This window comes from Saimiri boliviensis, chromosome 3, assembly GCF_048565385.1.
Source record: "Saimiri boliviensis isolate mSaiBol1 chromosome 3, mSaiBol1.pri, whole genome shotgun sequence".
Lineage (NCBI taxonomy): Eukaryota > Metazoa > Chordata > Mammalia > Primates > Cebidae > Saimiri > Saimiri boliviensis.
In genome coordinates this window covers 39416401-39443568 of record NC_133451.1, presented here as the reverse complement: position 1 = coordinate 39443568, position 27168 = coordinate 39416401, and the positions used below count along the sequence as shown (strand labels likewise).

Sequence of the window (27168 nt, the reverse complement as noted above, 5' to 3'; positions counted from 1 at the left end):
CATTGCATAGTCTTGGCAACCGTGTTGAAAATCAACTAACTATAAATGTAAGGGTTTATTTCTGAACTTTCAATTTTGTTCCATTGATCTACACATTTATCCTTATGCTAGTATCACACTTCTTGATTACTGTAGCTGTATAGTAAGCTTTTAAATCAGGATATGTGAGTCCTCTAATTTTGTTTTTTTTTTTTTCACAATTCATTTGGCTATTCTGGGTTCCTTAAATTTCCATGCAAATTTTAGGAACAGTGTGTCAATTTCTGAAAAAGCTCAGCTAAGATTTTTATAAAAACTGCAAGGAATCTGTAGATCAATTTAGGGAGCACTGCCATATTAAGTGTTCTGATCTATAAACATGGAATATTTTCCACTTATTTATGTCTTATTTTTTATTTTCTTAGAGACAGGGTCTCACTTTGTTGCCCAGACTGGGTTAATAAAAAATAAAAATAAATTATTTTTTATTTTCTCAGAGACAGGGTCTCAGTCTTCATGCCCAGTGGCATGAAGCAGCTCACTGCAGCCTTGAACTCCTGGGCTAAAGCAATCCTTTCACCTCAGCCTCACAAGTAGCTAGGATTACAGGCATGTGCCACCATGGCTGGATAATTTTTAAATTTTTTGTAGAGATGAAGTCTTGCTCTGTTGCCAGATTGGTCTCGAACTCCTGGCCTCAAGTGATCTTCCCACTTTATACCCTCCCAAAGTGCTAAGTAGTGCTGAGATACAAACGTGTGCCACTGCACCTGGCCCTAATTTCTTTTCTTTTCTTTTTTTTTTTTTTTTTTTTTTTTGAGACAGGGTGGAGTGCAATGGTGCTATCTCGGCTCACTGCAACCTCCACTTCCCAAGTTCAAGAGATTCTGCAGCCTTAGCCTCTCAAGTAGTTAGGACTACAGGCATGTGCCACCATGCTTGGCTAATTTCTTCTTGTATTTTTTTTACAGAAACGGAGTTTTGCCATGTTGCCCAGGCTAGTCTTAAACTCCTGAGCTCAAAGTGATCTACCCACCTCGGCCTCCTGCATGAGCCACAGCATCCAGCCTCCTAATTTCTTTAAATGGTATTTTGTAGTTTTTATTGTATAAGTCTTGAACTACTTGTATTAGTCTTGAACTATTTGTATTAAATTTATTGCTAAGAATTTTATTCTTTTTGATGTTATAAAAAGGATTGTTTTCTTTCATTTTTAGATTATTCATTGCTGGTGGATAGAAATATGATAGATTTGTATATATTCATTTTGTGTTCTGCAACCTTATTATACTAATTTGTTATTTCTAATCGTTTATTCATTGATTCCTTTGGATTTTTTGTATACAGAGAAGGGTTGCTTGTTCTGGACAATTTTACTTTCTATATATTTTAGGACTATGCTACTAGGTACATATATCTTCAGTGCTGTCATATTTTCTTGATGAATTGAACCTTTCGTAATTATAAATATCTTTTTTATTTTATTCTTTTTGTGAATTGGAGTCTTGCTCTGTCGCCAGGCTGGAGTGCAGTGGCGCAATCTCGGCTCCCTGCAACCTCTGCTTCCTGGGTTCAAGTGATTCTTCCGCCTCAGCCTCCCAGGTAGCTGGGACAACAGGTATGTGCCACCACACCCGGCTAATTTTTTTGTATTTTTTTAATAGAGATGGGGTTTCACCATGTTGGCCAGGTTGGTCTCGATCTCTTGACCTCGTGATCCGCCTGTCTCGGCCTCCCAAAGTGTTGGGATTACAGGCGTGAACCACCGCGCCTGGCTATAAATATCTCTATTCTTAGCAATGCTTCTTGACTTGAATCTATTTGTCTGCAGCTCTTATTAGTATAAGTACTGCATATCTTTTTCTGTCCTCGTAAGTTTTTTTGTATCCTTTTATTTAAGAGCATTTCTTGTAAACAGCATGTAGTTGATCTTTTAAAATCCAAGACTGACCGGGTGCAGTGGCTTATGCCTATAATCCCAATAGTTTGGGAGGCCAAGACAGGAGGATTGCTTGAGCCCAGGAGCTCACCACCAGTCTGGGCAACATAGTGAGATGTCATCTCTACAAAAAATCAAAAAATTCACCAGGCATGGTAACACACGCCTGTAGTCCCTGCTACTTGGAAGGCTGAGCCGGAGTAACATTTATCAAATATTTTATATATATAAAAATATAAAATCTTTTCTATGCAATTTTAATGTCTTATATGTATATAATGTATATAAGCTTAAATATATATTATTTGGTTTAATCTACCATCCTATTTGCTACTTGTCTTTCTTTTCTATGTCCCCTTTTCTCTCCTTTTTTTTTCTTTTTTTAAGACAGAGTCTCGCTCTGTCACTCAGGTTAGAGTGCAATGGCACAATCACGGCTCACTGCAGCATCAGTGTCCTGGGCTCAAGTGATCCTCTAATCTCAGCCTCCTGAGTAGCTGGGCCCACAGACGTGTGCTACCACACTGACTCATTTTTATTCTATTTTTTGTAGAAATAGGGTTTCACCATGTTGCCCAGGCTAGTCTCAAATTCCTGGGCTCCAGTAATCCACCCGCCTTAGCCTCCCAAAGTGCTGGGATGTGATTACAGGCATGCAGGCATGAGCCATTGTGCCTAATATTCTCTACTTTATCTTTTTTTTTTTTTTTTTGAGACAGAGTCTCACTCTGTTGCCTAGGCTGGAGTGCAGAGGTATGATCTCAGCTCACTGCAACCTCTGCATCCGGGATTCAAGTGATTCTCATGCCTCGGCCTACCAAGTAGCTGGAACTACAGGCCATGGGATATGTTTTCCATATACTTATTCTGCTTAGACTTTACAGGGCTTCTTGAATCTGCAGCTTAATGTCTTTCATCAATTTTCAAGAATTTCCTTCCTGAAATTCAAATATTGTTTCTTTCCAATTCCTTTTCTCCTCTCCTTCTGCAATTCCAATCAAACACACGAAATAATTGAATCACTGAGTCTCGTGTGTGTCTTGTGACATCTTTTATATCCTTTGTCTTCCCATGCTTCAGTCTGGATATTTTCTTCAGGCCTATCAGGTCACTTACTGTATCTTCAGTTCTGTGTAATTTGCTGTTAAATCTAGATCACATTTATTTCTTCTTTTTTTTTTTTTTTTTTTTGAGACAGAGTTTCGCTCTTGTTACCCAGGCTGGAGTGCAATGGCACAATCTTGGCTCACCGCAACCTCCGCCTCCTGGGTTCAGGCAATTCTCCTGTCTCAGCCTCCTGAGTAGCTGGGATTACAGGCACGCACCACCATGCCCAGCTAACTTTTTGTATTTTTAGTAGAGACGGGGTTTTACCATATTGACCAGGATGGTCTCGATCTCTTGACCTCGTGATCCACCCGCCTCGGCCTCCCAAAGTGCTGGGATTACAGGCTTGAGCCACCGTGCCCGGCCTCACATTTATTTCTTAATTTCACACATTGTATTTTTCAGTTCTAGAACTTTGTTTCAGCTTTTATAATTTCTAGTTCTCTGCTAAAATTCTAAAACTTGATATTTAGTCCCTCCAGCTTATTAATCATAGTTATTTTAAAGTGTATATCTTGAGCCAGGTGCAGTGGCACCTGCCTGTCATTTCAGCTACTTGAGAGGCTGAGGCAGGAGCACTGCTTGATCCCAGGAGTGTGAGATCAGCGTAGGCAACATAACAAGACCCTGTCTCAAAAAAATAAAACTAAAGTCCACATCTGATCAATCCAGTATCCCCAGATACACTATGGGTCTGGTTCTACTGCAGTACTTTTGCTTTTACTCATATCTTTTCTTCTTCTGTCAGTTTTTTTTTTTAATTGAGTGGTAGATACTGCATTTGAAAAAATTTAGACAATACAGGCCGGGTGTGGTGGCTTGTAATCCTAGCACTTTGGGAGGAAGAGGTGGGTATATCACCTGAGGTCAGGAGTTCCAGACCAGCCTGGCCAACATCTTGAAACCTCATCCCTACTAAAAATACAAAACTTGGCTAGGCCCACACCTGGTGGCAGGTGCCTATAATCCCAGCTACTTGGGAGGCTAAGGCAGGAGACTTGCTTGAATCTGGGAGATTGCAGTGAACTGGAATGGCACCACTGTACTCCAGCCTGGGTGACAAGAGGGAGACTCCATCTAAAAAAAACTAAAAAAAAAAAAAAATTTTGGAATAGAAGATAATTAGAAATGTAGGATGATGTTGTTTTCCTCCAGAGGAAATTTGCTTTTGCTTCTGGCAGGTAGCTAAGACTAGGCACTAGCAATCCCAGACTACCTCAATCTAATTGGGAATTAAGATGACTATAATGTGGGTTCTAATTCTAATTCTTTGGAGGACTGATCACTATTCAAGATGTACTTCAGGACTCCAAGTGAAATCCTGAGTATTTACCAGGCTACCTCTCCTGGTCAAATCCTGAATTCTGCTTTTTGTCTCCCATCCCTGTGAATTCGTTAAAAGTTTTGCTTAGTTTTTCAGCCTCGCCGAACCTATAATAAAATGTCATCTTTAGTTAGCATGATCCAATGGAAACATTTTTTAAAAACAAGAAGCCTAAAAGACAGCTCCTAGGATAGGCATGGTGGTTCATGCCTGTAATCCCAGAACTGTGGGAGGCCCAGGCAGGCAGAACGCTTGAGCCCAGGAGTTTGAGACTAGCTTGAGTAACATTGCAAAACCCTAGCTCTACAAAAATTACAAAAATTAGCTGGGTATAGTGGCATGAGCCTGCAGTCACAGCTACTTAGGAAGCTGAGGGGGTAGGATCTCTTGAGTCCAGGAGGTAGAAGCTGCAGTAAACTGTGATCGTACCAGTGCACTCGAGGCTGGCCTACAAGGTTAAGACTTTATCTCAAAAACAAAAAACAAAAAACAAAAAACAAAAAAAACTTTGCTTCTAGTCCTAGATATTATCTTTTGTCACTTAAGCACTTACTTTATTATTAAGTGATAATCATTCTTATTTAATAATTGATAAGCCGGGCGCAGCAGCTCAAGCCTGTAATCCCAGCACTTTGGGAGGCCGAGGCAGGTGGATCACGAGGTCAAGAGATCGAGACCATCCTGGTCAACATGGTGAAACCCCATCACTACTAAAAATACAAAAAATTAGCTCGGCATGGTGGCGTGTGCCTGTAATCCCAGCTACTCAGGAGGCTGAGGCAGGAGAATTGCCTGAACCCAGGAGGCAGAGGTTGCGGTGAGCCGAGATCGTGCCATTGCACTCCAGCCTGGGTAACAAGAGCGAAACTCCGTCTCAAAATAATAATAATAATAATAATAACAATAATATAATAGATAAAATTTCCACTTTAACTAAATGTTGTTTGAGCCTCAAACTATATGTAGCTAAATGTGAAACACTATTACAAAGTACCAAGATATTAATTTAACCTACAGTTGTTTAACCAAATTAAGCAACAAGGACAGCCTGATATAATATAGATTAGTGAGGATTTTAAGATTATAGTTCACATATAGAGCTTTTAAATTACAAAAAACTAATAAATTAAAACATTTTTAACATTTCTAAAATCTTGTAGAATAATAATTGCCAAATGAAGAAATATTTGTACATACTTTTACATCCCATTTTTGTGAAAAGAGTCTTCAAGTCAGGATCCTTAGCTTGTGATTGCACTCCACACACAAATACTTTTGAGGTATTGTTATTTGTTAAAACTGACATATGGGCAACTGTGTACCATGAACCTGTATTGACCATTAAGATATCATCATCCATATTTAATAAAGCCTTTACAGAATGGACAGCAAGACTTCGAGATTTGTCCTATAAGATAACAGTATGATTAGAATTTCAAAGGGTATGACTAGGAATATAAGCTGACTTCTATTTGCTTTACATAAAAGAAAGTACTTCATAGTAATATTAGATACCTAATCCATTTTAGTTTTAACATCTTAATATATGTCTAAGTAAAGAGTTAGCAGAGACAACTGATATATTTAAAACAAACAGCTTAAGTTTGTTTAGCCTAAATTATGACTTACTGTCTAATTTTTGTATAAAGCAATACCAAAATCTCTATAATATAGTCAACAGATGAAGGATGTCCTGTCTCAGCTCCCATTCTTTCCCCTTCACAAAAACCCACTCATCTAGTACTTCCATTTTTTTCTTCCCCATTACCTTGTCACCTAAATTGCCATTAGCTCACAGAGGTTAAAATCAAGATGTTTGAGCAGCTTAGGCTTCTGCAGTTGATCTCAGTGTTTGATGTGGTAAGAGATTCTCCCCAAGAATATGCATGTGGAGAAGGGATAAACCTTAGAAGACCAAGGTACATTTGAGGCAATGTTTAGACGCTACAGATGTAAAAATGAATTTAACCTACTTTTTTATACCTTTTATTTTTTTTCCTGTTTAAACCACATTGTACCTCATACTCTTCCTATATTGATAGCATTTATACACCTCTTACAAATCAAAGCTATAAGACTATATTACAGAAATTATGAAAAACCATTACAATTGCTTTTCATATACAAGATGGCACTAGAATCTTTCCCGGAAATGGAAGAAAAGGCACCTTCTCTTGAATTCTCCTTTAGCGGAGAAAAGTAGAACCTTACAGCTGCCAGCAATGCAAATCTTCCCATCTATGGAATCGGGCAGAAGAATATGTTCTTTGTAAATTCACATAAGACAAAGATGCCAATCAGATGCACTGATTGTAGAGATATTAATTTTATTCAAGATGACAATTAGGCCTTATAAACCTCCCTGATAATCTATAAAAACATAAACAGTGTTAGGTTTTAAGTGGAGAAGTTCTTTGGTTAAGTTGGATTGTTGAGAATCACAATGAAAGTAAATATTAATTTACCTGAAAAATAAGTTTGTAATCTTTGAAAAGATCTATATTTATAAGATCATTTTTAAGATGAGATGGAAAAATTAAGACATCATAGCAATGTTGGTCCACTGCAAAGACTTTATCATCAATATGCAATACAGATTTGACTTTATGATAGCCTCTTCTCTTCAAATTACTATAAACTTCTTCAGGGCTGTAAATATACAACATTAGCTTGTAATTACAAATATAATACATTAAAAATGTACTTACCACTAACACCTTTTTCCTGTAACAAAGAAAAACATTACTTCATACATTACATCTAATGGAACTAACAATTTTAACCAAAAATAAACAAAGATAATTATTGACAGAAAAGTTAACATATGTATGTAATTACCTTTGGTAATTTGGTCATAAGCTCTGAAACGTAACTATGATTCCCTAATCACTCCCCTAGATGTGACACCCCCACCTCTTAAAAAAGGCAATGCTTCTCATCATATTATTTTAAAAGTATGGAGACTTGAAATATAAAGACTTTGATTTAAACACTTACCTGATTTTATAAGTATTTATCCAAGCATAAAGTGGTAACGTGGAGGCCCTTAGTTCCTGTTTCCTAACTGTTTCTGGCAGGATGTGATAAATTGAAAGGGCATCATGTTTGATTCGACATCTTGCCAATGCTGCAGCCAATTTTATCTTAAAACTAGAGACAGAAAATCCATCCTTACTCTACTGCATTTGAGATAAGACTATCAATTTTCCACAGAAAACTCTAACAATTACATTTAGAATTTTAACCAATAATTCCATTTCAAATTTTTGAAGTCTAAAATAAAAATTTGTTTTATCTGAAAATAGAAATATAATAATCCTGATTCCTTTCTGTTTTTGCTGCCCTGTATAGATGTACAGCAAATTCTTAACTATTATATTGATTGCTGGTTGAAAGATAAACCTTTTTTTTTTTTTTTTGAGATAGAGTCTCCATCTGTCGCCCAGGCTGGAGAGCAGTGGCATGATCTTGGCTTACTGTAACCTCCACCCTCTGGGTTCAAGCAATTCTCCTACCTCAGCCTCCTGAGTAGCTGGGACTACAGGTGTGCACCACCACACCCAACTAATTTTTGTATTTTTAGTACAGATGGGGTTTCGCTATGTTGGCCAGGCTGGTCTCAAAATCTTGACCTCGAGTGATCCACCCAACTTGGCCTCCCGAAGTGCTGGGATTACAGGCATGAGCCACTGCACCCAGCTGAATGACAAACTTTATTTAGTGAGAAGGGTTTAGGATTTAGAGTCAGACAAACTTGAAGTTAAATTCAGGTTTTATCACTTAGTAGCTGTGTAACCTCAGGAATGTTACTTAATCTCCTTTTATAGCCTAGTTTTCTCATCTGTTTAAGGTGGTCAACTTACCTTGCTATTAATGTAGTGATTATCAATGTGTGCAAAATTATTAGCACAGTGCCTGGCACATAGCAGGCACTCATTATAGCCTAGTTACCAGTATCACAGATGGCAAAAATACAGTCTTGATATGATTTTAAAACTTTCATGAGTCTGTATTAAGTCCTTCCCAGTTCTCAATGTCCCATGCTTTAAAGTTCCAAATCACAAAAAAGAAAAACAAGAACTAGTAAGCATCGCCATGAAGGCTCAATGATTTTTCTTTATCTCATAGCCCAAATTTTTAACAAACGAAAACACAGGACTTATGTCTGACCCATATTCATAGCATTTTCACAATGGGAATCTAACTGAAATTAACCTCAAGTATAACCTTGAGTAAGAAGGCAGAAGAGATGTCACAAAAGAGTCAAGTACGATCTGAGCTGTGGTTGGTGGGTGGTTCAGAAAGGGAGGACACTTTCAGGGAATTACTGTCAGGCCCGCCTAAATTGTTTCAAAGAATGTTGGGAGCCAGGACAAGAGGGAAGTAAATGAACATCTCTGTTATTTTTTTTTTTAGCACCAACTGTTAAATACCTACTTCTTTTCTTTATGCCTGCATTTTCCTTATTCTACATTTCTTATCTATTCAATAGAATGAGAACATCTCACCCCAAAAATTATTTATATGAGAATATTATGTGTATGTATATAAGAGAGAGAATATAGAGGTACTTTGGAAGAAAAGGAAAGGGTGGTCAAACAGTAAGCCTTTTAGGACTGCAATAAAATTAGATGTGTCTAATTCTGGGTCTAAATGTCACAGAACTATGGCAGTAGACACTAAAAAAAAGAAATAGTATATTAACGCACCTCAAAAAGTAAATTAACGTAAAAGCAGTGAGTTACTGTTCTATATTATACATTGTGAGATATTCTGAGTAAAGACTATTTTTTATTAACAATACTTGCAAATACCTACTTAGCTCAAATTTATCATAATAAATGCTATTGACTGAATTATTTAATCATTAAAGACTAGAAATATGAAGCTGAGAAATATGTATGTGCTATGTATATGTGAGGAGTGTAAGGAGAAAAAATTCTTCAATTTTCCAGATAGTAAACATTTTGGACCATGATTTTTAACATAATTTAATCCCATGAAAAATCAAGTATAGATGCAGTTATATAGATTTTTATGTAAATATACTATATTAGACTTAGGGCAAAGATCAAATGCAAATGTTATTAAAATAACCAGACTTATACTTCTGTAAATGAAGTATCCTATCCTGTTGCTACAAAAAAAAAGCCTCTTCCATAGCTGTAAATAAGGAGGACTGCAATGATGAAAATGTTAGCAAAGTAGTCTTTCCCAATATTCTTGATCCAGAAGCCCTTCTTCTGCTGAAATTTGTATGTTATCACAGAGAGCTGCCTGATTATCTCTTTTACCATCATCCAAGTTACACACACAGTTTCCTTTATAATATTACATCATAATTACGTAATTTCTAAGCTTAAATTTTAGATGAAATCCATCAGCCATAGGACAGAATCGAAACTCCTTATCAGGATATTCTAGGACATTAATAGTTTAACCTGAAACAACTCCTCCTGCCTCAATTCCCGTCACTCCCATCCATGAATCTATCTTCAGTCACGCACTGAACTATTTGTCACTCCATGGTATGCCAGGTCATGTCTCCTCTTTCTCTCTCTTCCATATTCTCTCTCAATTATCTCAACTCAGGTAATTTGATTGCAGAGTTCAAGCCCAACTGGCACGCTTGAGAGAGAAGAGAGAAAGAGAGAGAGAGATTTTTGGATGTAGGAAGAGAGAGTCAAGCCAGTTTTTCCAGTGTTTGGTACTATAAAATGTAGCTCCTTTGTTAGGGAGTTGTTGGCAGCCAAGCTTCTTATCCTAGCAATATGGAATAAGAGAATGGAGGGAAAGGAAAGCAGAGACTAGAGTCCAGATGATTTTGGAGTCACAGGCTCTAGTTAGTAGAAGCACAGCTACATCACCGCCCTTCCTGCAGCTTCATGTTCAATTCTTCCATCAATGATCTTAAAGTCCTTCTTTTGCAGAATCTGTCAGTTGCAAAAAAGTATCTTAACTAATATGCCATTTTTCCTCAGTTTATTTTTTTAATGAAATTGATTTTATTCTTTTTTGGCTTTTTACTACTCTTTTTGGCTTTTTGTAACATATATTTACATTTTTTAAATTTTCAGAAATCTTTCTGTAGTTTTTGGCTCAAGTTTTTGAATGGCATTACTAATGTCTAACACATCAGAACTGTGGTTTTCTTTAAATATAAATTGAATAACATTATGAGCTGTACAATGACATTTAGGTCAATGATGAACTGTGTTTATGATGGTGGTCCCAAAGAGTTTACTACGGTATAATTACTGTACCTTAGCTATATTTAAATATGTTTAGATACACAAATACTTGCCATAGTGTTACAATTGCCTGCGGTATTCAGTACATAACATGCTGTGCAGGTTTGTAGCCTAGGAGCACTAGGCTATACCATATAGGATAGGTGCGCAGTAGGCTATACCATCTAGATTTGTGTAAGTATACTATACGATGTTCCCATTAGAAGAAATCACCTAAGGACACATTTCTCAGGATGTTCCCCATCATTAAGTGACACTTGATTGCATTTTCTTTTTTTTTTTTTTTTTTTTTTTTTTTGAGACGGAGTTTCGCTCTTGTTACCCAGGCTGGAGTGCAATGGCGCGATCTCGGCTCACCACAACCTCCGCCTCCTGGGTTCAGGCAATTCTCCTGCCTCAGCCTCCTGAGGAGCTGGGATTACAGGCACACGCCACCATGCTCAGCTGATTTTTTGTATTTTTAGTAGAGACGGGGTTTCACCATGTCGACCAGGATGGTCTCGAACTCTCGACCTCGTGATCCACCCGCCTCGGCCTCCCAAAGTGCTGGGATTACAGGCTTGAGCCACCACACCCGGCTTGATTGCATTTTCTTAATGCTAAAAGATAATCTTAATGAACTGCTTGAATTTCCCAGAAAAATATAAAATCAGACATCTGTTTCAGACTCTTCATGAGGTGAGACAAGTGAAGAGTTTCTGAAGAAGGGGTAGAGAGAATGTGAGAGATAAAACCCATGAACAGGTATTTAAGGGGCATTTTGGCAATGAGAAATTCTGGAGCATTACGGAGAATGAGAGAAACTGAGGAAGACAAGAAAAAGAATATATCTGAGCAAATGTGGTTTATTCCAAAAATGCATGGCTGGCTTAATATTCATAAACCAGTCAACATAAATCACCTGGCCACTTAAATCAACAGAGAAGAAAAACCATCACTTCAGTCTTCTAAAACTGGTCTCTGTTTTCTTAACTCAGCAAGACTGCTATTTTCTACTTCCTGCATTGCAGTTTGAGAATTCTTCCAGGCATAAAGCCAAGACTATTCTAGGGCTCACCTCATTTGTTTTTTCTTTCAGGGATCAAGTTTCTGTGCTGCTTCTTGTCTAATATCCAAAATCTTTACATCCTATAACATATTTTGTCCAGTTTTCTAGTTGTTACAGTAGAAGGGGACGCCTGATCCAAGATATTCTATCATGACCATACAATTCCAGTTTGAAAACATCACTACCTGCCATGAGGAATGGATTGCAGGAAAGTAAGAGTTATAGGCCGGGGAAACCAATCTAAGGAAGCTATCGTGGTAGTCCAGGTGACAGATTACGGTGGCATAGATTTGGATGGTAGTAGTGAAAATGGAAAGAAGCACACGGATTCACTGTAGGTTTCTGAATTGGAGTTACAGGACTTGATGCATTAGATACAGATTGAATGCAGGGGAGGGGAGGAAAGAAGAATTAAGGATGATATCTAGGTAGATGGTGATGCCTCTGCTGTGAAGTAGACTTCAGGATAAACGGTTTTGGGGTGATTTGGAAGAAGAACTAAGTCTTTCCCCTCCTTTCTCTAGTTTTTCATTGCCTATTTTCCAATTGCTGCCTCACAACAGTCCAACAAATAATTTGACAGAAATAGATTACTGGGCTGGTGGAAAGGCATGGGGAGTGAGAAAGAAGGGACTGTGGTTTCTCTTTTTCTAACCTAGTCACACAGTATTAAAAAGACAGTTGCATTTCATACACAAAAATGAATTCTTAAAGACCATTCATATGTAAAAAAATGATAATAGGTATCACCTTGGATTATATGTATAAAACCATGAATAAGTGAAGAAAAAGATACATGTTGGTGCATAGGGGTATAAGAGTGAAAAAAATCGAACAATCTCTAGGAGGAACAACAGCAAAGGTCAAACCACTTTTACAAGGAAGAAATCATTCTCATTCAATTTCTTGCTAATTACTTCTTCTTCTATTACACCTTAGAATTAGTCTTTATCTAATGGCCAGGCACAGTGGCTCATGCCTTATCCCAGGCATGATTTTGGGAGGCCAAGGCGGGCGGATCACCTGAGGTCAGGAGTTTGAGACCAACCTGGCCAACATGGTGAAACCCCGTCTCCACAAAAACACAAAAATTAGCCGGGCATGATGGTGCACACCTCAAATCTCCGCTACTCAGGAGGCCGCGGCAGGAGAATCGCTTGAACCCAGGAGGCAGAGGTTGCAGTGAGCCAAGATCTAGTCATTGCACCACTCCAGCCTGGGGGACAGAGCAAGACCCATCTCAAAAAAAAAAAAAAAAAAAAAAAAAAAAAAAGAATGAGTCTTAATCCTCTAAGTAGATACATGCTAAGATATACTTTGAGCTTACAGTGATTTAACTTCCCTGGCAACTAGTCTCAAGCCCTAAAAGATGAATCAAGTTGGCTTCCAGCTGTCTTTCTGTGGTTTAGAATACCACTTAATTGGCTACAGGGAATTGGCCCAAGAGGATGCACCTGACCCACACTGAGCCAACTGAATTTCCTCTCTTAGGAATTTAGAATTGGGAGGTACAGATAAGAAGTTAGTCTAAGTGAAGAAACTAGCATACAACTGTAACATAAGCTTAGGTACTGAGGTACAACAGTAGGGCCTTTTCCATGCACACTAAAAAAGCACAGTAGGCAGATGTGCAGAGGAAAAAAAATGAAGCAGATACTGTGAGAGAAGCAGAGATAAAAAGATAAAGAGATAAAGCAAATGAAAGTCCTAACATCTTTTCAGTTCCTGATTTCATTCTCTTCCTGAGTCCTTAAGCTGTATGAGATATCCCAGTATCTTTATTTTCCATTTTTGCTAAAGCTCACTGAAGATGGCTTCAATTACTTGAAAGCAAAGACTTGAATAAAATACTGTGGCATCTTTGTACGTGTATTTTCCCAGCACTGCACTACTATTCTTCTCTGCAATTCAATCATTAAACATAGGCATTTCTCCTATAGCATATTATTAATAGAGTACAATGTGACTGATTCATTTAAGACTAAAATTTGCAGCACATAAAATTCTCTTGGTTTGGGTATGGGGAAAAAGCATTGCACTGACAACAATGTAACCAGAATATGTGTTAAGGCAGGTGGTAGCACGATGTGGATTATGGGAATGGGGAAAATCTGGGGAACCAGGAATCCTTCGACATTAACATCTTTTGGTTCCTCTGACCTCTTAAGCCAGGCCCTTTACTTATCCTACTCCCACGTGTCTCACCAGCATCCTTAGCTAAAGTCTACTTCTAATGAAACCACAGTGTAATCTTTCTTTCTTGGTTAGAGCCCTGTGGGTTTCTTGGTTGACTCAGCATAACCCCAGCTCTCAATAGCCCATCTGAGACTAAGTTGAAACATGAAAGGCCCCTAAGTCCTGACTATGTCAGACAGAAACTAGGAGAGGCACAGGAAACCAAAACTCAGAGCCTCTCCCATAGCATATTGCTCCACCGAGTTTCCTCTGAATACCCATCCTGGGAGTCAGGCTGCCCCAAACTGGAACTAGCATAGCGGCAAGGCAGTTTCCCCCAAACCCAAAATAAACAGGCACAATATCCTTACTTATAAACAGAGAGTACATACATCTGATTGCTTTTGCTCTTCTCCATCCCATGATTTCTCATGGCTATGACAATGACATGAGATATGACTATGTTCTAAACCCCAGCCAAGCCTCACTATGTTAAGTGGAAGGAGCGATAGCATATAAATGGTTGGAGTTTGGACTTTAGGTAGATGGTGATTGCTGAGTGTGAATTCTGGCTACTCCCTTTCCCGTTATGTGGCATTAAACAGTCCCGAAACTTTTTGGTACCAGGGATCAGTTTCGTGGAAGACAATTTTTCCAAGAACTGGGGAGGGTGGAGGGAATGATTTTAGGATGAAACTGTTCCACCTCATATCATCAAGCATTAGATGATCTCATAAGGATCCTTAGATTCTCATAAGGAGCACACAACCTAGATCCCATGCATGTGTAGTTCACAGCAGGGTTCATGCTCCTATGAGAACCTAATGCAGCTGCTGATCTCACAGAAGGTAGATCTCAGGTGGTCATGCTCGTTCACCCACCACTCACCTCCTGCTGTACTGCCCAGTTCTGAACAGGCCACAGATGGGTACTGGTCTGTGGCCCTCAGGTTGGGGACCCCTGCTTTAACTTGTCTATTCCTCATTTTTCCCATGTGTAAAATTACAAGTTGGTAACAGTAACCAATGCATTAATCTATTCATGAGGGTGAAATCTTCATGACCTAAACACTTCTTATTAGGCCCCAACTCCCAACATTGTCATACTGAAGATTAGGTTTCCAATACATGAATTCTGGGGGACACATTCAAACCATAGAAAATAGTAACACTTAACATTTTCTGACCATTTATTCTATGTCTGGTTCTAAGCTAAGTATTTTAGATGCATTAATCTACTCCATTATTCCAACTACCCTTTGAGGTAGATAATTATTATTCTCATGGTAGACTTCTACTGATATTTAGGATAAAAAGAAAACATATTTAAGATGTTAGTTTACTCTTAAGTAGAATTTTTTTTTTACTTTGGCAAAATAGTTGATTCTTGCCTACTACTGGAATTTTCTCATTTGATTCATGTTAGAGGTTTTCTTTTTCTTTTTTTTTACAAAGCTATAAATAAACTAAGCAATTAGTAGCTGTTTCAAATACAGTTTAATTTATGTGCTAAAAATTATTGGAACTTTTTAATGCTTTCTCACATACTTACACATTTGATCTTGTAAATCAAGCTTTGAAAAAAACCTAATTTTAAACAAAATATTTAACCTGTTCGAATCCAAGAAATTTATGAATTTTTATATTTTTCTCTATAAAATTTAACTCTTATTTACACATTATGCTGTATGCCAGTTTTACCAATAAAAATACCAATGTGACTTTCATATAAAACATCCTTTTCACTTTTACAATTACCTGTTAAGAAGGTTCTCTACTTCTTGAACTTCTGATATGGACTCTTCATTATCAGAAAGGACACGAGTTTGAAATTTTCTATCTTGGAAATCATATAGCATCACAATAATAAGACTGCTCAAATGATCTGGCTATCAAGGGAAAACACACATGAAGAAAAATATGCAAACAATATCTTACCAAGCAATATTTTCCATTCCATTATTTTTCATAACAGAGCAGAAATATGGCTATTTTTACATAGTCTGATTGGATATGGAAAGAAAGAAGGTTTTCAAAATAGAAAAAAAGCCAGGAAAAAAAAAAAAAACTTTCTAAAGAGACAATTTTTGGTATGTTCACCAAAATGAATATTAGAAGATAGTCTATATTTAAGAGGTTTCAATATTAAGCAAACTAATTATTTAAATCTAAAGGCTTTCAAACACTTTCTTTTTAAAAAAAATCATGAGACAATGTAATTCTAAAACATATCTACTTACTATTGTGGTACTTGGGAAGATACAGCTGTCTATCAATATAGTTTCCAAAATATCTTGATCTACAAGACAAGGGAAATTCCTGTCACCAAAAATACAAAGTGGAACATGAAAATTCTGGAACCAAAATATACTTTAATAATGCCATATATATATTTACTTTCATTTCTAAAATATACCTCAATTCTGGATAAAGACTTAAATTATAATGACATGACGAAATATTTATAATCTTTATGAATGCTGAACCCTTATGACCTAGACTCCACATGTAATCATAGTCAAAGAATCATTATCTGAATAGTCAAAGTAGTAATAAAAGGATTCCAACCTTTAATGTATGGTCTTTGAAAAACATTAAAGAGGACCTAATTAATAATGTTGAACAACAGTTTTCTTATTCTTTCTATGTATTGCTGGATTCGAGTTGCTAATTTTTTTTGTTCTGTTTTTGAGACAGAGTCTTGCTCTGTCATCCAGGCTGGAGTACAATTGTGCGATCTCGGCTCACTGCAACCTCCGCCTCCCGGGTTCAAGCAATTCTCCTGCCTCAGCCTAAAATTCTCCTGCCTCAGCCTAATTTTTGTATTTTTCATAGAGATGGGGTTTCACCCTGTTGACCAGGCTGGTCTTGAACTCCTGACCTCAGGCGATCTGCCCGCCTCACCTCCCAAAGTGCTGGGATTACAAGCATGAGCCACCACACCAGGCTGCTAATGTTTTATTTAGGATTTTTGTTGTATGTTCATGTTCATGAGGGATGCTGGTCTATAATTTTCTCTTTTTTTTTTTTTTTTTTGAGACGGAGTTTCGCTCTTGTTACCCAGGCTGGAGTGCAATGGCGCGATCTCGGCTCACCGCAACCTCCGCCTCCTGGGTTCAGGCAATTCTCCTGCCTCAGCCTCCTGAGTAGCTGGGATTACAGGCACGTGCCACCATGCCCAGCTATTTTTTTGTATTTTTAGTAGAGACGGGGTTTCACCATGTTGACCAGGATGGTCTCGATCTCTCGACCTCGTGATCCACCCGCCTCGGCCTCCCAAAGTGCTGGGATTATAGGCTTGAGCCACCGCGCCCGGCCCAATTTTCTTTTCTTGTAATATCCTTGCCAGTGTTGTTATCAAAGTTATGCAGCCTATGAGTGGAAACTGTTCCTCTGTTCTCTCAGAGTTTGTGTTACATTGGTATTATTTCTTAAGTATTTGGTAAAACTCAACAGTGAAGACATTGATGTGATGACATTTAATCTAAGGCCCAAATGACAAGGAGTTAGCCATGTGAATATCTAGGAAGGGACAGCATTCCAGGTAGAGGTTATGATAATTGCAAAGGTAGTTAAGTAGAAACAAGCAAACATACTTAAAAACTTCCACAGGGAACATGAATGGTCTTTATGTTACAACTACTTAAACTATATATACATCACATAATAAATGCTTTTTATTTATTTATTTATTTATTTTTGAGACAGCGTATTGCTCTATCACCCAGGCTGGAGTGCAGTGGCATGATCTCAGCTCACTGCAACCTCCGTCTCATGGGTTCAAACGATTCTCCTGTATCTACAAAGTAGCTGGGATTACAGGTATGTGCCACAGCTAATTTTTGCATTTTTAGTAGAGATGGGGTTTCACCATGTTGGCCAGGCTGGTCTTAAACTCTTGACCTTAGGTGATCTGCCTCCCTCAGCCTCCCAAAGTGCTGGGATTACAGGTGTGAGCCACTGTGCCTGGCATATAACAAATGCTTTAATCAGCTGAATAGAAAGGTAGGCCTGCCTAGCTTCAATTTATTCAACATTTATGGAAAACCTACTATATCGAAGGTATAAACTGAATTTGAATTCACGAATTGAATTTTCTTTTTTTTTTTTCTGAGACAGAGTCTTGCTCTGTCACCCAGTCTGGAGGGCAATAGCACTATCACAGCTTACTGCAACCTCCACCTTCTGGGCTCAAGCAACCCTCCTGCCTCAGCCTCCCAATCTGCTGGGATTACAGGTGTGTGGCACCACAGCTGGCTAATTTTTGTATATTTTACTTTTCTTTTTTGTTTTTGTTTTTGTTTTTTTTGTTTTAGTTTTAGGGTTTTTTTTTTTAACATTATTTTTGTATTTTTTGTAGAGATGGGTTTTCACCATGTTGGCCAAGCTGGTCTTCAACTCCTGACCTCCAGTGATCTGCCCACTTCGGCTTCCCAAAGTGTTGGGATTACAGGCATGAGCCACCATGCCTGGCCTAAATTTCATTTTTCATTTGGGAATTCTAAAAAGAAATGACTGATTTGGGAGCACAGACTCCAATTTTCCCATAGAAATACTCTGGGAATCACTATCCACATTCCAGCCACAATTATGTACTCGTACTTCACAAAGTAATTATCGCTTATAAGGAAATGAAGTTCACAGTTTCACATTCTTAATACTTTCGAACCAATTTCCATCTACTTTATACTTTTTGTACTTTTTTTCACAAGTACAGTATTAGAATAAAGGACTTCTAACTTGGCAGACCTCTTTTGAGCAATGGAGATGCTAGACTCCTAAGAAATAGAAGAGGCTGGCAGGGCGTGGTGACTCACACCTATAATCCCAGCACTTTGGGAGGCCAAGGCAGGCAGATCACCTGAGGTCCGGAGATCGAGACCAGCCTGGCTAACATGGTGAAACCCCCTTTCTACGAAAAATACAAAAAATTAGCCAGGTATGGTGGCGCACACTTGTAATCCCAGCTACTTGGGAGGCTGAGGCTGGAGAATCACTTCAACCAAAGAGGTGGAGCTTGCAGTGAGCCAAGATCGCATCATTGCACTTCAGCTTGGGCAAAAAGAGTGACAAAACTCTGTCTAAAAAAAAAAAAAAAAAAAAAAACATAAATAGGAGAGGCAGAACAAACAAAAGATAACAAACATGCTTTTCCCAATATTGCACTTTTTTCCCCTTGGGCTTTTGTCAAAAGCAATTATCACCTTTGGGTTACCTTTGATATTGTGCAGAATGCATTACTTTTGTATACCTACAATTTTACCTTCACACATAGTAATATCAACATGAGTAACTGTATACTTTATACAGATGCTCCTTTCCTTACGATGGAGTTATATCCTAATAAACCCATCATAAGTTAAAAATATTGTATATAAAAAAATGTATGTAATACATCTAACCTATCAAACACCATAGCTTAGCTTAGACTATCTTAAACATATTTGGAAAACTTACACAGGCCTGTAGTTAGGCAAAACTACCCAAAACAAAGCCTATTTTATAATAAAGTATTGACCATCTCATGTAACTGATTAGATACTGAAAGTAAAAAACAGAATGGCTGTATGGGTACTCAAAGTATGTGTACAGCTTTCACATCATGGTAAAGTGGAAAAATTATAAGGTCCACCATCATAAATTGGGGATTGTGTGTATGTTTTCTATGTGCTTGACAATGTTCTAAGTGCATTTCATACATTAATTCATTTAATCTCCACAACAACCATATGAGTTAGGTTGTTTTATTTCATCAGAAAAGAGGCACAGCACAGTTAAGTAACATGTTCATAGTCACAGAGCAAGTAGCAGATAAAGCAGTCAAACCCAGGCAGTCTGGCACCAAAGTACATACACTTCACCACAACATTATGCTGCCTTTCCTCTTCTTATTGTTATGACAAACTGGAGTAACTAAATAAACCACACTGATAATGCCCAATTAAGGTTATCAGGACTTACTTGAAAGTTGCAAACCCTGCCTATTCTGGAATTCAGCCCAGTAACTCCAATTCTCTCTCCCTCTCCCCACTCATTAAAGCTTCTCTTCAGTCTGCAGCAGGGAACTCTTAACCACCATTTCACATGTTTCCATGTGGAGGACCTTCCCTACAGAAACACCTTAACTCTCTCTCTACCCTTTCTTACCACTCCCTATGAAAGAAAAATTGGGTTTATTAGACAGGTGAAATTGGAAGAACAAACTAGGGCATATCTCTCCCTCTTCCCATTCAGCAGGCCTGGGGGGCCAAACTCTGCAGATTCTAAAGAAAGGGCTGCCCTTTAACAACCCTTTCCTAGGAGATAACTTCTTAAGTTCTTGGAATATCTGATAAAGATAACTATTTTTTTTTTAATCCCTGGGGCCCTAGACAACATAGTATCAGCTTGACCTCTGAAGAAGCTAAAGATTGAAAACTAAGGTCAGCCACATGACTCTACCTTGTCTATGAAACTGACACCCAATAAAAATGCTTACAAATAGCAAGGCTCAGGTGAGCTTCCTAGTTGGCAATGCTTCATTCATGTTGTCATTTATCATTGGTGGGAGAATGAAGCACTCTCGGTAGACCACCTTGGGAAAGGAAAATAGGAAGCTTGCATCTGGTCTCTCTCCTGGACTCTGCCCCATATACCTTTACTTGTTGCTGATTTGAATCTGTATCCTTTCACTGTAATAAACTATAACCATGAGTATAACAGCTTTGCTGAGTTCTGTCAGTCCTTTCAGCAAATTGTTGAACCTGGAGGTGGTCTTAGGAACTCCTAACTACAATTACTAATTCCCAAAAGCTATAACCAAATCACATGTTAAGCATTTACTAAGTTTTTCACTGACAGATTATACGATTCTGAAATCACCAGGTTAATGCCACAATCAGTTCCTGGGATTTGAAGTTCACCAACAACAATATAAACCTAGAGAAGGTGGAGAAAGAAGCCAGGAAAAAAAAAAAAACTTAGCAATTTCAGGGGTATCTCGTTCTTGAAGTTTTTTTGTTTGTTTGTTTGTTAATTTCTTTAAAAAATTTTTTTGCCAGATTTTTCTTTCCTTATTTTTAAAAAAATATTTAGTGTTCCTTGAAAAATACCGAGATTCTTTGAAAAAATTAATTGGCTCCTGGTACTCTACTACTTTGAGAGAGGAATAGGCAGCCTACTTTTCATTAGTAATTCTACCTTTGTTAGCAGAAAATTGACCTTGGGATTATTTGGTAAAGCAGAACTAATGGCAGTCTTCATTTCAAAAAACATTTTATGGAGCCCTTTAAGTATTTAAAAGGTTAATCAGATAAATATACTTCCTGCCTTGAAAGACCTTATATGCAATACGCAATGAAGGACATCAACAAAGGAACAAACAAAACTGAAAAAGCATAAAAGACAACCAAAGGAAGACACTTAACATTTACATAAATAAGAGATTTTCTGTTATTGCTTTTCTTCTCCTACTTCCTTAAATATTATGGTAATGGGATTTAGTTACCTGTTCACAAATTCACAAACAAAAGGGACCATTACTCAAGCTCTCTTTCATTTTCACAGTAACCTTTGCAGTTTTACGGCTCCTATAAAATCTTAGGGAAGAAATTCTGAGTTTTCTTTTCTGATCCATTATGCCCTGAACTTACACTGTATAAGCCAGATGTAAGTTTAAGAAATATCACCTGTGAAAGTATTGACAGAACACTGATAATACAGTAGATAAAAAGTGAAATGAATAAGAGCCTCCAATATTTTAAAAGTAAAATAGCAGATGGCCCATTGCAGTGGCTCACACCTGTAATCCCAGCAGTTTGGGAGGCTGAAGCATGTGGATTATCCGAGGTCAGGAGTTTGAGACCAGCCTGGCCAACATGGTGAAATCCCCATCTCTACTAAAAATACAAAAATTAGCCAGGCATGGTGGTGGGTGCCTGTAATCCCAGCTACTTGGGAGGCCGAGGCAGAGAATTGCTTGCACCCAGGAGGCGGAGGTTGCAGTCAGCCAAGATTGTGCCATTGCACTCTGGCCTGGGTGACAGAACGAGACTCCATCTCACAAACAAAAAGTAAAATAGCAGGCTGCTAATTATCTTGGAAAACTCACTACATAAAATTCTGATTTTATTCTATTTGCACATTCAGAAATTACTGATAAGACCCTTGTATTAGTCCATTTTCATGCTGTTGATAAAGATATACCTGAGACTGGGCAATTTACAAAAGATAGAAGTTGAACGGACTTACAGTTCCACATTGGGGAGGCCTCACAATCATGATGGAAGGTGAAAGGCACACCTTACATGGTGGCAGACAAGGGAAGAGAACTTGTACAGGGAAACTCCCCCTTATAGAACCATCAGATCTCATGAAACTTACTCACTAACATGAGAACAGTATAAGAAAGACCTGCCCCCATGATTCTATTACCTCCCACCGGGTCCCTCCCACAATACATGGGAATTCAAGATGAGTTTTGGGTAGGGACACAGGCAAACCATATCAACCGTATTATTATAAGAAAAAATATATTTAACAAGTAAACAATACCATCTTACCTTATAATTTGAACTTATAAAAATGAACATTTCAAGAAAAGAAATTTTGGCCAGGCATGGTGGCTCATACCTATAATCTCAGCACTTTGCGAAAGACAGAGGAGGGTGGATCACTTGAGGTCAGGAGTTTGCCTGGTCAACATGGCGAAACCTTGTCTCTACTAAAAATACAAAAAATTATCCAGGTATGGTGACATGTGCCTGTAATCCCAGCTACTGGAGAGGCTGAGGCAGGAAATCACTTGAACCCAGGCAGCAGAGGATGCAGTGAGCAGAAATCACAACACTGTACTCCAGCCTGGGAGACAGAATGAGACCCTGCCTCAAAAAAAAAAAAGTTTTGTAAAGGTCTATGACAATTTATTTGAATGGGATTTTCTGGGTCATTAATTAAGATCAAATAATCACAAGATCTTTCATTAAACAGAAAATAAGATGGAGAGGACGAAAACAATAATCTATCACATACATCACTACAACACAATCATTTAGTTAATGCATTATTTTATATAGAATTATAAATCAGGCTTTTCTTATTGAATTCTAAAGGTAATACTCAATACTCTATTAGGAGAACAAATTACCTATAATAGAATTCTAGCATTAACATTAAATACCAATTAATCAACACAGCTGCCCAGTCTGCATTTCACTGTTGCAAGAAAAAAAAAGTGTAAAAATGTTCATTTGATTCATTGCATGAAATGTAACACTTTGGCTGGGGGAGAGGAGAAGAAGAGAGATGAAACAAAATCTGAAAAATTAAACTGGAGGAGGAAGAATGGTTAAAACAGATTTAAAAAGAAAAGAAAAATTCCTGAGCAGGAGAAAACAAAGAAATGAAAAAGAGAAGTTGTTTCACATCACACAAATTTTTCTCCATGACAAATTGCTGGCTTCAGAGTTAAGCTATATCATCTCTTCAGACAACAAAAAATATATATTCCTGTCTAAATAATCAGTAAGACATTCAAATTCAACTGAGCATTTTTTTAATTTAAAAAAATAGAGATAAGGGGTCTCACTATGTTGTCCAGGTTCATCTTGAACTCCTGAACTCAAGCAATCCTCCCACCTAATCTCCGAAAGTGCTGGGATTGCAAGTGTAAGCCACATGCACCCAGCTGAACTGAGTAATTAACTGCTTCCTATAAGCAAGGATGTACAAGGCTCATCAATACTAAGAAAATCATGCAAAAGAGTATTTGCACTTTTTGAGATGTCTCTTTAGAAAGGCTTCTACTCATCATTTCAGCCATGCTGCTAATACTCTAAACACTTCTAGAACTTCTTTTTGGAACTACGTTCAGTCAGTTTACAAACCAATGTTTTTAGTCACAGCTAGTACAAAACCAAAAAGCTTCAGGCCCTTTGACTGCTCTCCTTGTAATAACAATATTTGGTTATTTCCTAGTGTCAATTCCACATTCAGATTGATTTTTTTTTTTTTTTTTTTTGACAGGGTCTTGCTCTGTTACCAGGTTAGAGAGCAATGACACCATTTTGGCTCACTGAAACCTCTGCCTCTTAGGCTCAAGTGATCTTCCCACCTCAGCCCCCCAAGTATCTGGGACTAAAGACATGAGCCATCACACTGGGCAAATTTTTAAATTTTTTGAAGAGAAGAGGTCTTACTATATGCCAGGCTGGTCTTGAATGCCTGAGCCCAATCAATCCAGCTTGGCCTCGAAAACTGCTAGGATTACAGGCCTGAGCCACCACATTTGGCCTCAGATTGATAATTAACCACCCTTGAGGGAATCAGTAACACTGAGTCTCAAGCTGAAGGCAAATGAGAAAGAGAAGTTCTACTAAAGTTTGGCTCCTCCCATTAAAGCTGTTGGCTATGAATGGGATAGTCTTAATTGGGGTTGGTATAATTTTGATATTCGTTTTTAAAATTTGGCACCTTTTCTGTTTATTAGTCTCTGTTCCTTACTCGTTTTCTATATGTGAAAGCTCATAAACTAAAAAACCAAAAAATGGTAAACACAGGGAATGGAAAGTAAAACACTGGGAGACCGGGTGTGGTTGCTTGTTGCCTGTAATCCCAGCACTTTGGGAGGCTGAAGCGGGAAGATCCCTTGAGATTCAGAGTTTGAGACCAGTCTGGACAATAAAGTGAGACCCCCCCCCCCACACACACACACACACACAACTCTACGGAGAAAAAAAAAAAATACAGGGAGAGGGAAATGATCATTGGTATAAATTGTGTACATGTTCAATTTAATGACCGCTCACTACGCCGATCTAAGGACAAAGCCCAGTGCCAGCCATGGGGAAATCTGCAGTCCTGGCCTGGAAGAGCTAGTTTCATTAGAACCCTAAATCCTTGACACTTGCAATTGACCAAAGAGATGCACTTGCTGAAAACCAAAACCTGGTGTGAATGAGGGGCAGCGAGGAGGAGGGCTGCATTCCCCAAATTCTCTCGCTATTATTTTCTTTTACTGTTGATCCTCCAGAATGGCACAACTCACATTTCAGGGCACTGAAAGCCAGCTCATAGGACAAACGCCGAAAAGACTGATCCTCAGATTCGGATAAGGACCGCAGAGGTTCATTTCCATACTTGATTAAGACTTTCTGTGCCGACTTTTCGATTCGAATACCCTGAAAAATGTTCGCTGCCATGACATAAACAGAGTCCGGATAGCCCGTTTTCTCGGGTACACCAGCTGAGCTTTTCCCACCGCACAGAGCCAGGGAAGCGAGTTGGGAGATGATCTCGGGGTTTTCTTCGCTCGAAAACTCCAGTTCGCCCGTGGAGTTCAGCATGTCTGCCCCTCGCCTGTCGTGAGTCCCTCACCCTGGGGTTAGAATTCCGATGTTCCAGGAAATGGCTTTCCTCGCCTCTGCAGCATGGTCTCTGTGAAGAGAGAAGGTAATTGCAGTAAATCACTTTCTGCAGCACCCCAGTGGGGGGCTCCCTTCGTTGTAGCCTTAAAGACTGAGAGGGGGCATTTCCTGGCCCATCCGAGCGTCCCACACTTCGAGCCGGACAAGCCGCGCACGAAACTTCCAAATGCTCGAGAAAAAAAAAAAAAAAGGGCGAGGAGGGGTACGGCGGCGGCGGGAGAAGCGCCCCGAGGAGACCGGCGGCTTTCCCCGGGCCAGTCTGGGGACAGAGCGGCCCCGGGAGCCCGGTCCGCGTCCCCACAGCCCTGTCACCGGCTCCGGCGACTCCTCCCTTACCCCGAGGGCGGATGGGTCCCAGGGCTTCGGGGAGGAAGACGCGGAGGCGGGCGTCGGCCACAGGCCCACGGGAGCCCCCCGACCGCGGGGCGACGGCTGCGGCCCGCGAAGGCCGTTGGGTTCAAATGCAGCCACTCCCACCGGCCGGATTCGGGGGCGGGGGGGTCGCGGCCTCCGGCGCCCGGTTGGCCCCGGTGCCGTGAAGTGGTGCGCGCCTCGGGGCCTCGCCCGGCCTCGCGCGTGAGGCCTTCGCAGACGTGGCGGCGGAGAGGTGTGAGCGCGGAAAGGGGTGACAGCTCAGCCTCCCGGGTCTCCCGCAGTCGACCGGTCCGGGGCCCAGTCTCCATGGCAACCGCGAGAGGCGGTGGGGCAGCGGGGGCGGCGCCCGGGCCGCTCCCGCGGGATTTGGCAAGTGCTCGCTGGGGCTGGGAGAGTCGCGCTTCCGTCTGTGCGCGAGGACACCTGTTTCAGCCCCTCCGAGGCAGCGGCCTCTCCCGGAGTTCCTGGACCGCACCGGGCCGGAATGCGTGCCCTTGGCTTTGTTTATAAACATTTGAGGATATTTTTGAGGTTAGTCTGACGCAGTTCCGTGATTTTCAACGCTCAAGTCCCTGAAGAACCTGTTACAAAATGCACATTCTTTAAAGCATTTGTTAAATAGTGTTTTTTTGAGACACAGTCTAGCTCTGTCGCCCAGGCTGGAGTACAGCGGCGCAATCTCCTCTCACCGCAACCTCCGCCTCCCGGGTTCAGGTGATTCTCATGCCTCAACTTCCCGAACATCTGGGATTACAGGCGCCCACCATGACACCCGCCTAATTTTTGTATTTTGAGTAGAGACGGGGTTTGACCATGTTGGCCAGGCTGGTCTTAAACTGCTGACCTCAAGTGATCCACCTGCCTCAGTCTCCCAAAGTGCTGGGATCACAGGCGTGAGCCACCACAGCTGGCCTGTAATGATTTTTTTTTTTTTTTTTAAATAACAGACACGGGTCCCATTATGTTGACAAGGCTGGTCTCGAACTCCTGGGCACAAGCAGCCCTCCCTCCTCAGCCTCCCAAGGTGCTGGGATTTCAGGCGTGAACCACCGCTTGCAGCTAAAAAATAATTGCAAATCCTTGGAACTCACCCCAGAGATTTGAATCAGTAAGACCCAATAATTTGCATTTTTAGCAGGTAACTCTGGCGACTATGATGCAGTTGGCCCAAAGACCACAGTTTGAAAAACTCAGGTACAGTTGAAAGGCAACTGGTTCTAATTCCACCTCTGCCTTTCCTCCTTAGGGATTTGCCCTTCCCTCATTAGTGTAAGGTCATGTCCATTTCCAGTCAGTAGTTAGTGGGATAAAAGGGAAAGAGAAAGCAGCCCATATTTTTCAATGACCTGAAAGGTGCACATATCACTTTGGCTCACATTTTATTGGCCAGAACTTAGTCATATAACCAGCAGCAAAGGAGGTTGATAAATGTGTCCAGCTAAAAATCAGGGAACTGCTACTATAGAAGAAGGGGAGAATGGGTAATGGAGAAAAAAATTAGCAGTGCAGATCTCCACCCAGGACCCCTTCTCCCAGAAATGCACCCACTTCCATTATCCCCAGAATACG

At 39.6% G+C, this 27168-nt stretch overlaps 1 protein-coding gene across 4 annotated transcripts in view; it reads right to left on the bottom strand.

Moving 5' to 3' along the window:
* The window catches only part of NSUN7 (NOP2/Sun RNA methyltransferase family member 7), a 50923-nt gene extending 24933 nt beyond the window's left edge, over positions 1 to 25990 (bottom strand). Inside the window, exons 1-7 of one of the 4 annotated variants that reach the window (XM_074396059.1) lie at positions 25561 to 25990; positions 24846 to 25234; positions 16063 to 16121; positions 15581 to 15711; positions 7347 to 7499; positions 6815 to 7073; positions 5547 to 5757 (exon numbers count right to left, since the gene is read on the bottom strand). In XM_074396059.1, the coding sequence (XP_074252160.1) occupies positions 5547 to 5757; positions 6815 to 7073; positions 7347 to 7499; positions 15581 to 15711; positions 16063 to 16121; positions 24846 to 25143 (1111 nt within the window). In that variant the 5' untranslated portion in view covers positions 25144 to 25234; positions 25561 to 25990. Of the gene's footprint in view, positions 1 to 5546; positions 5758 to 6814; positions 7074 to 7346; positions 7500 to 15580; positions 15712 to 16062; positions 16142 to 24845; positions 25235 to 25560 lie in introns of those variants that run through there. The other 3 variants (XM_039468523.2, XM_074396060.1, XM_074396062.1) reach the window with 3 other exon arrangements.
* Between the last annotated feature and the right edge of the window lie 1178 nt (positions 25991 to 27168).